Source organism: Equus quagga, chromosome 2, assembly GCF_021613505.1.
Source record: "Equus quagga isolate Etosha38 chromosome 2, UCLA_HA_Equagga_1.0, whole genome shotgun sequence".
NCBI lineage: Eukaryota > Metazoa > Chordata > Mammalia > Perissodactyla > Equidae > Equus > Equus quagga.
This window is the reverse complement of record NC_060268.1, coordinates 123935791-123947982: the sequence shown is the minus strand read 5'-3', so window position 1 is coordinate 123947982 and position 12192 is coordinate 123935791. Positions and strand designations below refer to the sequence as shown.

At 38.6% G+C, this 12192-nt stretch overlaps 1 protein-coding gene across 1 annotated transcript in view; it reads right to left on the bottom strand.

The window, feature by feature from the left end:
* The window catches only part of USP54 (ubiquitin specific peptidase 54), a 64308-nt gene that overhangs the window by 40574 nt on the left and 11542 nt on the right, over positions 1-12192 (bottom strand). Inside the window, 4 exon segments of the mRNA XM_046652933.1 lie at positions 85-190; positions 622-704; positions 803-916; positions 2480-2614. Coding sequence (XP_046508889.1) covers positions 85-190; positions 622-704; positions 803-916; positions 2480-2614 — 438 coding nt within the window.

Below are 12192 nucleotides of genomic sequence, written 5' to 3'. Positions count from 1 at the left end.
CATGTTTCCCACTGGCTCTGCCTCAATTCTACTAATTCTAGGGTTCCCCTCACCACTCCAATCCCCACCCCTGACTTGACTCACCGGACAGTTCCGCAGATCCCCCATGGTGCTGGCATTCTGCAGCAGCTCACCAAACATGCTTGGTGAGGGTTTTTCTCGTCTTTCCAGCATACAAATAGCCTGATTGCTTCAAGATGGGGAATGGAAGTGGGATGATGGTGGGAATTGTATAGAGTTATATATCTAAATCAAATAAATCATTCATGCTCACTCCTAACTCACATGTTTGACTTCCTCTGCCCACTATACCAAAGCCTCTTGTTCTAACAAGCCTCAGTGTCCCACAAACACACTGGGTACCTCTGCCTGTCCCCAAGTCCAAAGCTCATAGAATCTCCATTCCTCCTCCCACTTTGCTGGCCAGAACTGAGCCAAAGAAAAGGTGAGGGACGGAAGGAGAAAGAAGGAGAATACAGGTTATGTTAAAACTACTGTTCTGGGTTCCTACCATATAGCATAGACTCAGCAATAAGGATATAAGCTATTTGGATGCCTTCAGTTAAAACCCAAACTAAAGGAGTGCCTAAGAGTACCATCAGGAAACCCTGTAAGACTCACCAAAGGGAAGTGGTGGAGATGTAATGCACCATCTGGATGAAAGGCAGTGGATCAGAAGTGGCGCCACAGCTAGTACATACACACTAGGCCCAGGGAGAAAAAAGCAAAACCAAGCAGCCACAGTCATTAACTGTTTTCGTACCCAAATCTAAGAAGTGATGGAGATAGAGATAAGGTTCACCTGCTCAAACAAAGTCATTGCAAATTTCTGGTGGGAGATGCAGTGTTGGGCAGTACATATATCCTCTTTGGTTTCATCAGCAATGTGGAAGTGAATTCTCATCAGGAGATTTTCCTAATAGGCAAAGAACAAAAGCAGTAAATCACAATACAAATGTATTGTACAAATTGGTTGGCAGTTTACTCAGAGAAACAGCAATTCTCCTAGAATGTAGGAATACCCTGACTTTTTTTAACTTTTTAATTTGAAATGATTATAAATTCATAGGAAGTCTCAAAAAAATTATACAGGAGGTCCATGTACCTTTCACTCAGTTTCCCCCAATGATAACATCTTGCATAAGTATAGTAGAATATCCAAACCAGGAAATGGACATCAATACAATACAGAGTTTTCAGATTTCACCAATTTTACACACACTCATTTGTGTGTATAGCTCCATGCAATTTTACCCATATAGAGAGTCATGGAATCACTACCAAGATATAAAATTATTCCATCACCACAAGGCTCCCTCATGCTAGCCCTTTATAGCCTTACCCACCCAAACCCAACCCTAACCCCTAGCAACCACTAATCTGTTCTCTGATTTCCATAATTTTATTTCAAGAATGTTATATAAATGGGATAGTATATAGTATATAATCTTTTGATATTATATTTTTCACTCAGTATATCCCTTTGGATCCATTCAAGTTATTGTGTAAATCAACAGTTCATTCCTTTTTGTTGCTGCACAGTATTCATGGTATGTAAGTACCACAGTTTGTTTCATCATCTACCCATCAAAGGCATTTGGGTTGTTTCCAATTTTTGGCTACTACAAATAAAGCTTCTACGAGCATTCATGTATAAGTTTTTGTACGAACATAAGTTTTCATTTCTCTGGGATACATGTCCAGGAATGCAACTGCTTAATTGTATGGTAGTTTGCAAGTATAGTTTTTTAAGAAATTGCCAAACTGTTTTCCAGAGTGGCTATACCATTTTGCATTCCCACCAGCAATATATCAATGATCCAGTTTCTCAGGAGTACCTCTGATTTTGGTGTACACTTTACCCTGTAATGGGACGTATATGACTCTCAGATGTTTTTAATGATGCACAGAGAGTCTTTTGAAGATTGATGGATAGAACCAAGTTCAGAAGAGTTAGGGTCTTCTACTAAAAGTCCCAGGGAACAATGTAGCCATCTAAATAGTACATCACACTTGTGCTAGGGATTCAGCTATTCTCTGTTTAATTATCCTTAGTAATGCAAGAGTTCTCAAAGTGCAGTCCCCAGACCTGCAGCATCAGTATTAGCATCACCTGGGAACTTGTTACAGCTAGATATTCTTGGACTTCACTCTAGACCTATTTAATCAGAAACCCAAGGGGATGGGGCCCAGCAATTTATATTTCAATGAGTCCTGTCTCCTCTGAAGGTGAGAGCCACTGTTTTATGCAATGGCAAGCACAAAATTACCCTAAGCTTGAAGAAAAAAGAATAAACCCACTAGGCAATTCATACTGCATTAGAAGAGACACCCTAGAGCTCTGAGAAACCAGGGAAATTCCTAATTGTAACTGTAGAGACAAGGGGCACAGTAAATACCACAGGAAAGTAGCCAGTCCCTGATGGAGACTATCAGCAGTTCCACTCCACATCAAAGAGTGCCAGAGGCCAGCACTTACAAAGCACTCCGCAGCATCATCCATAATTCCCAGCTGGAAACGCTGTTCATCCTGGAATGTCTTTGCCAGAGCACTGCGAACAGTGTCAGATGGAAGCACTTTTTCACTACTACACTGAAACTGGTTAAAGATTCCCTGTAGGGAAGAGGTTAGACAAGGGAATGAGCACAGTGCTGTTATGAAGCTTCCACACATCCCCATCTGTCATGCTAGCATCTCCATGCTTATAGCTATGGAACCAAATGTACTTCTCGTGAGTTGATATGCTTGCAATTAGTAATAAAAAAGGAAAAAATCAAGAGTCAGAGTAAAGGGCATGTTCTGTGCTAATAAGAATCCTTGCTCTTCCACCCGAATGTGACACCATCAAGAACACATTAGGAGAGACAATTAACCTCACGTGTTAATGTAATGCAGTTACCTCATTTCTTCTGATACAGATAGAGGTAGGTGGTCTATAGTCAACAAGCATAAATTATATGTAAATGGATGAAAATTATTCTCTGGGGGCTCATCCTATGAAACTTGGCCCCTTCTTTTAAACTGTTCAGCTAGTTTAAAATTGCCCCAAAGTACAAAGAATAATATAACAAACACCTACATGTCTAACACCCAGAAATAAACCTTCTATCATGCTTACTTCTAATGCACACATAAAGCTAAAGTCTTGCTTAAGACTGCCCACTCTTCACCAGCCACTCACTCTTATGAGTTTGTTGCATAATCTTCTGTTTTTAATACTTTTACATATGTATGTATGTATATATCCCTAAATAATACATAATACACTTTTGTGTGTGTGTTTTTTGTTTATGTAAAAAGTATCACACTGACTTTTAATTTTTTTTAAATTCAGCATTGTTTTTGAGATCTACCCATAATGATATATATAGAGAGAGAGAGAGAGACCTGGTTCATTCCTTTTCCCTACTGTATAGTATTTTATCAGGTGATTATACCACATCTATTTATCCATTTCTTTATTGACAGACATTTTGGCAGTCTCCAATTTTTTGCTATTGTAAAGAGGCTATGCCAACTTATACTTCCACCAGTGCATGAAAATAAATAAATTTCCCGAAATCCTTATCATGGGGATAAGGCAGGCTGGTTAATTTTAGTCTTTATAACTACATTTAGTTTTTACCGGTCTTGTCCTGTGGCAAGTATCTTTTTCCAGTCTTCTGGTGTCTTTTACGTGCAGCAGTTTTTTATTTTGGAGTAATTAAACATATCTATCTTCTCCATCTTTACTTACATCTAAAACAATGATGAATGTGATGTCCAGAGAATGGAAACAAGGAGTAGCAACAAGTGGCACCTGACTTGATGAGTCCTTCTCAAGTGGTATCGGACCTTCCCCACAGAGGTCAGAATGTACTCCTTGACATCATGTGGCCCAGATCCTCACTAAACCACTCAGATAAACAACTCACTCAACAATGAGTTACATGCCATTGTCAACATGCCAAAGAACGTCACTCGCTTGAAATTCTTGTTAGTAATTTCTTCATATGTAAAAATCCCAGGGTTATTTTTCAGACTTACAAATAAGACCAGAAATGAACTTTTTAACTTCCTAACTTTTTAAACTTACCTATGTGATCTAAGAATAGGAGGCCCCATCAACCTAGTCATAGATCAAGAATGGTCATCTTACTTGACCTACCAACAGCTCAGTAACTCATTCTCTTCAGGTTTTTATCCAAATATTACCTTCTCAATATAGTATTTCCTGATTATTTTATTTAAAATTGCAAGTTCCACCACCTCTTCTCCAAACCTCCCAGCCTTATCTGTTTTATTTTTCCCTGTGTCACTTACCACCATCTATCATACCAGATATTTTACTTATTCATTGTCTGACTACACTCTCTAGAATATAAGCATGAGGACAGAACTTTTTGTCTTTTACTTCTCTGCTTTACTCCCAACACCTAGAATGGTGCTGGCATATAGAGGGCAGCCAATAACTAGTTTTAAAGGAATGAATCGTGTGATATGGGCAGATCTTACTAAGGGAAGATATTATTAAGTCCCCTACCCTTTTTTAAGCAGATAAAGAATTACCTAGAAACGATGAAAATTTTTCTTAAGGTAATATAACTGGTTAGAGCAAAATTGTACTAAATCTCATTCTACTAATTTAAAGTCAGAACTGCTTTCCTCATTCTACTCTCATTAGCATCGTTTTTCTTCATACATATTAAACATCTATCCCCACAGCAGCTCAAGAAAAACTTACTACGTAACTTGCTATTATTTCCCTAAAAATGATTCTCTATGATGTGGAGGAGGCAGTACCAGCAATACATATTTAGTATTATTTAATAAGCTAGGAGATGGGGGGGAATCTATTATAATTACTCCATGTTATTTTGAGCTAACCTAGAAATTCTTCACAAGCCTATTATAAGATCAGATAAAGGCAGGGCACGACCTTCCATAATTTGTTGCTGAAAGTGGAAGAATGTCTATCAATGACCTCTTCAACTAGATCAAAAGGAAAGGCCTAGGGGACTGGCCCTGTGGCACAGTGGTTAAGTTTGGCATGTTCTGGTTTGGTGGCCCAGGTTTGTGAGTTCAGTTTCCAGGTGGGTACCTACACCACTTGTCAGCCATGCTATGGCAGCCACACACATATAAAGTGGAAGTAAACCGGCTCAGATGTTAGCTCAGGGCTAATCTTCCTTAAGCAAAAAAAAAAAAAGAAAAGAAAAGAAAAGGAAAGGCCTAGGTCCATAGTTAAACACTCCCAGAGGGCAAATGGATACCTGCCAAGTGACCTATGGGATTCTGAAACTTGGAATGTGGAGAAACAAAAGACAATGAAGGTGGGAAAAGCAGCAGTGACTGCTTCTGCAAATAATGGTAGTCTGACCACTTGATGATTTGCTGAAAGAAAGTCACCTCACTATCATATCCCAAACTGCTGCTCTTCTCAATTGTTAATGGTAAGACATTACTGCTGACAAAGGCTCTACATCTCTAGAGCAATGGATGGAGGAGGTTTGGTCCTTTGTCCAGAGTCCAAAACTGGTTCCCCAAAACAAACCAACAGGAAATTAGTTCCAGGATTATACTGTACAAATATGATATTTGCAAACTACAGCCCCTTTAGTCTTTCTCAACTGGTTTTCCTCAAAAATTAAGCCTTAATACTCTAAGGCATCAACATTCCTAATGAATTAACTTCTGTTCTATGCATAGCACTAGTTGTTACCATCCTTGAGACAGAATTAAGAAAATAGTCACTCAAATCACTTTCTGTGTTCTGCAATTCAGATGACCCCATTTGAGAAAGGACAGGGCTCCACTGAGAGATGGCATAGAGTAATAGTTAGCGTGGACTCTGGAACCACACTATCTGGGTTCAAAATCCCAGCCCTGTTACCTATGATCTACATAATTTTGGTCAAGTTACTTTACTTCTCTAGGCTTCAGTTTCCTCTTTTAAAAGAGGATTAAGAATAGTATTTACCTCTTAGGGTTATTTAAGAATTAACCAAGTTATGTCTATCTCTATCCAACTGTCTATCTATATATCTTAGACTAATGCCTGGCAGCATGATAAGTGCTATCTAAGTGTTAGCTATTGTTATTATTCTATTTGGGAGCATTTTAGGTTTCTAAGGAGCCTATCTGCCACTGACCTACGCTGAAGAAGGGCCTTGAGTCAGAAATGTTTCTACCTTGAGCTATCTTCCCAGTCTCTCAGATCTGGGTAGGAAGGACAAAACTCTTCTCTATTCTGTTGCTCCTATTCAAGAGAGGCAGATTTCTCCTGACCTAAATAACAAAGGTTTAGTGCAGAAAGGGAAAGACCTAGTCAGAGCTCTGCTTGCATCCACAGTGGATATGCAACAACAGATCTGGCACTTGCGTTCAGTAGCACCAACCTCCCCATGATATACTCTTTTCTCACCTCTTAATTACAGGCAGCTTTCTCCAGGCATACTGACTATCTGAATGCATTCAGAATGGCCTCTGCCTGCATCTTCTTTATTTTCTTATTTTAATTATTGTTATTGGTCTTGCTCTGCTATTGTCAGGAAGAAGCAAGTGTATCAGGGATGAAGCAGGCTGAGCTAGCCCAGCATGCATCTGTGGAGCCGCAGCTCTGGAAGAAGCTGTAGCACAAAGCCCCTCTGTTAGGGCAGCACACTAACCTCTGTGTATCCCTCTCACATGAGCACAGGGCTGGAACGGGCCTCCTCCTGTTCCCTTTTTCACCCTCCTCCCACCTTTCCCAGAGGGAGATCCTGTTCACAGCAAAGAAAGCCAAGAACATTTAGTTCAGCAATAAGAACAGGTGGTAGCACCAATAAGGAACAAAAACTGGTATTCTTCCAATTGCTGAGTTCTATGGCAGAGAGGGAGAAAGGGCAGGAAGAACCGAAACCTAGGAATCACTTTTCCCTGTGGGGTCTCTGATGGTTTCATTTCAATAAACAGAGAAAACCCACCTTTGAGGGTTCTCTCTGCTCTTCTTCACAGGGTGAAACCAAAGGTATTCCTTTTCATTTTCAGGAAAAGGCAAGTGACTTTTTGTCTGTTTGCTGTTTTCTTGGATGTAGTGCAAAAGCAACACGACTTTAATAACTAAAAGCAGGTGCTTCCCCACCCATTTCTCTTGGATCAAGTAGCAAATAATTCTACCCCGATGAACACATAATTATCTGGATTAGTAAAACACCATGTAAATAAGAAGTGCCATAAAGACAGAAAGTCTTTGTGCTTCGGCATTTACAAATGCAGCTGTTGCTTAAGTTTTTTCCCTCTAAAACATAGCTCTTGTCTTTAGGCAGGGAACAGCTGTTTGTTTATCTTTCAGGATTTCCTAATTGTGCATCTAAAAGAAGTCATGAGTAGAGAAGATAGGGGTCAAGGAGAAGGGCTGTCACTAAATTTCATGTTTTATGGGCCTTAAGTCTTTGGAAAGTGCCCCAGTCATGAGTCCAACTCATCCCTGAGATGTCTCCAGCAACACCTCTGCAAAGGCCTGACACACTTTATGCACTGCTACTAATTCAATTCTTAGCGGTTTCTCCTCTTGATCTGGGCTTCCCAAATCGCTCATCATTTTAACTCTCATAATCGCTCTTTTTCTCCACACCTCCTGGAAACCATAAACCTAAATAAACTGTAAACCTAAATGTGGCCAATTGAGCCTGTTTGTAAACACAACTCTCTCAAAGGAAGATAAAGGAGCTAGTCCTTGAAGGTCGCTGACCATTGGAAAAGAGAACTTTCACACTAGTTTTCTGTGTTCAAAAGAATGCTGAATGTTCTCTTTCAAGACGGGAAAGAGTATCTAAATGTTTACCATTTGGGCAGCCCAAACAATAACATTGGATTTTTAACATTTTATTGCAGAAAATTTCAAATGTACAGGAGTAGACAAAATACCACATAAACTCCCAAGTACCTATAATCCAACTTCAACAATTATCAGTCTGTGATCAATCTCATTTCCTATGTACCACCCACCCACTTACCCCACTCTCAGATCATTTTGAAGCAAATGACAGATGTTATTCATCTGTAAATATTTCAGGATATGGCTCTAAAAAAATTCTTTTTGTTTAGAGCATAACCATAATATCATTACCACACCCAGAAAAAGATAACAATAATTCCTTAATAACATCAAATATCCAGTCAGTTTAATAGAAACTCTTGCTCCAACATTGGGGAAGGCAGAGAATAGCTGGCTAGTTTCTCCCTAGTTTCAGACATAACCTTATGTCTGAAAATAGCTACCTTCTGGACTTCCTGATTAGAAAATTATCCACATATCCTATATCAGTCTTTTAAAATTAAATTCAGTTATCAATATCATATCTCCCCATCTGTTTAGGGCTTTATTTGCACTCAGTTCATAATCCAATACTTTGGACTTGCAGTGGTGAAGTTAAAGACTATCATAAGCTATCTAAGACAGTCATTCCTGCTACCTTTATAAAACAGACAGACATCCACATACACACAAACAGAGACACAGATAAAGAGAAACATCAAGACTTCAAGACACTGGACAGAGACACAGAGGCAGACACAAGCCAAATTCACCAGAGAATGATACTACTTTTAGTGGGAAACCATAAACTAATGTTTAAATTTTACAAAATATCATAGTCAATTTGCTACTTTTTGCCAAGATAAAAAATGTAGCAGGGGGCTGGCCCCGTGGCCCAGTGGTTAAGTTCACGCATTCCACTTCAGCGGTCAAGGGTTTCACCAGTTTGGATCCTCGGCATGGACATGGCACTGCTCATCAAGCCATGCTGAGGTGGCATCCCACATAGCAAAACCAGAAGGACCTACAGCTAGAATATACAACTATGTACCTGGGGCCTTTGGGGAGAAGAAGAAAAGAAAAAAGGAAAAAGTAAGGTTGGCAACAGATGTTAGTTCAGGTGCCAATCGTTAAAAAAAAATGTAGGACCTTATATATTACCACCAGTATTCAAATCAAATTTTGAGAATCAATACTATAACCACTTACCCCACAGGGGAAATGAAAAGGGGGACCCTTCTGGACATGCACAAAGATTTTGAGATTGTATAAATTTCAGGTTCTGCCATAAACTCTGGAAAGGAAAGAATCATGATGATCTACTATATTTTTCCTTGCCGTCATACCCTTCTATTTGAATATCATGTAAAATTTTAAAAAGGACAAAAGACTCAATTTTATACTATTCAAGTTATGTCAATAGTTAAATTAGTTGAGAATATTTAGGTACAGCCTAATAGGACTTCAAGAGTAAGAAAGGTTAACCAAAAGACCACACAAATATGTTCATGTCCCATAGGTAAGCAAAACAAGGAAGTTCAACTCAAGTAGATGATATGTGCATTAGACATAAGGACACACCTTCCTTACATGAGGGCTGTTTATTACTAGCTTAAATTTCCAGGAAATAAACTAGAAATCTAATTTCCTGATTTAAATAGTCAGTCCAGGATAATTGATTTACTCGTCTCTTATACTGGCCATGACTACAAGACAATGAAGATCCTTCCATTCCTATAATCTACAAAAAAAAGGACAGGATTGATAATGAATGATGAGTAATTTCCTATATGTTTTACTCCCTAAACTTAAGCTACAGTACCCAATACAGGAACAGCTAACTGGTACACAGTCAAAAAATAGTGAGGGGCTGACCCGGTGCTGTACTGGCTAAGTTCACACATTCTGCTTTGGCAGCCCAGGGTTCACGGGTTCGGATCCAAGGCACAGACCTCCATATTGCTCATAAAGCCATGCTGTGGCAGTGTCTCACTTACAAAACAAAGGAAGATTGGCACAGATGTCAGCTCAGCCACAATCTTCCTCAACCAAAAAAATATATATATATTGAGGTATCTGTTCCTTGAACTCTCAAATTTCCCCTTAATTAACAAGTGGGCTACCAGCAGAACACAGACTTTCCTGCTCCTTTAGAACAGTCTTACTGCTCTAACAATACAGACTTACATTTCAGCACACCTTACATACAAAACCCTGTTTCCTCCCACCCACCCCCACCACCACCATTCCCAGCTTTTAAGCCTTATACTAGCATTCTTAAAAGAAAAATTACTAACTGAGAAGATTTGTTGAATTTAATCAATCAATGCAGCATTCTTCTTTGCCTATAACAAAAAACACTCTGTCCTACAACTTGGCACTCCAAAGCCTCTAGTACAATCCCTGGAAGGAGAACAAAATCTTTGTGGCATACTAAGTACAGTGGACGGATTTCCTCCCCTGGACAGAGATAAATAAGCCAACTCCACAGTAAAGTTATACTCTGGGGGCTCGGGGTGTAAGAGCAAATTCAAGATGAATAATAAATAAGAGTTCTGGACTATAAGCACGACAATAGTTTAGGTTTGGAAAATATTTTAGTAACACCACATAGGAATAAATTTCGGGTTTTAGAAGGAACAGGGAAATTAGCACACAAATCTCTTCTGTTTGCTAAGTCAGAGTTGAAAGGCATTGTGGTTCAAAGTAAGCAGAAAGATACACTGACACAAATTCTTTTTAATGAAAGCCATCATTAATAATTTACATGCAAGATTTTGAGGCTGAAATTACTTTAGGGACTTTGTATCAAGTAACAGAAAAAAACCCAGTACGTTTTGCAGGACCAAAAGAAATGGATTATCATAAATATTGTGTACAAACCACCAAAAAGCAATTATAAGGACTGGATAAAACATATACTATGGTACCTGGTGAAGATCACGAGGCACAGGAATACTGATAGCTGTTCACAGAGCAGAAGAAAAAAGCAAAAATATTAAACAAAGACGTGAACCAAAAAGTGTTCGTGTAAGGCCAATAGTAAATGCATTTTAAGGGTTGGTGCAAGGTAAAGTAAAAAACTGAAGAGCAGGGATACATATCTTTCAGCTAGACTTAGAAGGGCAAACCCTTCATCCAAACATCAGCTTAAGGGAAAGTCGGCTAGTTTCTGATTCATTTAGCAAGATGTTTGTGTTTCCTTTTGTCCTTAATAGTGGGTTCTAGAACTAAACAATTATGCTCCAACATAAAGAATTCTGACTTTATAGAATTGGCAAGCTTTTATAGAGTACTTCAAATTCAGGAATTGTGGAGTTTCCTGTTTTGAAAAAAAACCTATGAAATAATTTTACATATCAAACTCAGCATTAAAGAATACAAACAGACACGAAGTATGAGCAAAAATGAGTTATTAGCTTCACTTAACATTCCTCTAATTTTTAAATAGGAGGCAGCAAAAAAAAAAGAGAGAAAATATATATAATTACACTCACAGAAAAACAAATATATAGAATTACATCCACACTGGGATGCCACAAACTTAACATGTAACTTAACTACAGGATACCAGATGACTGTTCTGCTGACAGAATCCCAGGCTTTCACTCTTCCTTCAGCAGATCTTTCCCACCATAAACTCACACCGCCCCCCGCAAATACACACTCACATCTCACTCTTCCCTTACTAAATAAAGCAGAAAGGCCTAGATTAGTACACCTACTAAAAAAACATGTGAAACCAAAAGTCACAATATGAAAATATTAAACAGGACTAGAGTGAGAGAGAGCATAAAAGACAAAAAGAAAAAGAGAAGGAAAAGGCAAGTATCCAAAACTCCATAACTAAAATCCAGGAACTACTAAAAGGATACATGAACTCAGAAAAGTTAAGTATTTATACTGTGGTCCAGGTACTATGAGGAACACCAAGAAGGAAAAAAGGTTGAGCCACCTTCCTAAAAATTCACCCAGCCATGATAAACACTTCTAAGTTGAACAATCATGGATCCAGATAGAGAAAGTATTTTTAAAACTTCATTTTAAAAAATCAAATTTATCAGAAGATAAATTTCTTAAGTGGAGTTTTGAAAGGTGGATGTGGTTTGGTTTAAAAGGGATGTGTTACTGTTTTGTTTATTGTTGTTATTGTTTTGGGTGCCAAAGAATCCAGGCAAAGTGAATGACATCTGCAATATCTAAGAGGCCAGCATAGCAAGTGCACCATCTGCTATCACAGCTGAAATGGAGAGTGCCTGGGGAAGGAAAGGAAGGTAAAAGAAAGTGTGAAATTAGTTTTTTAAATGTCTATAATCATGCATTTTTTTAATGATTTAAGAGACAATTGGGAGCCACTTAAAGGTTATAAGAAGAGAGTAACTTCAAAATAGCATTCCAGGGTATTCTTAGGTTA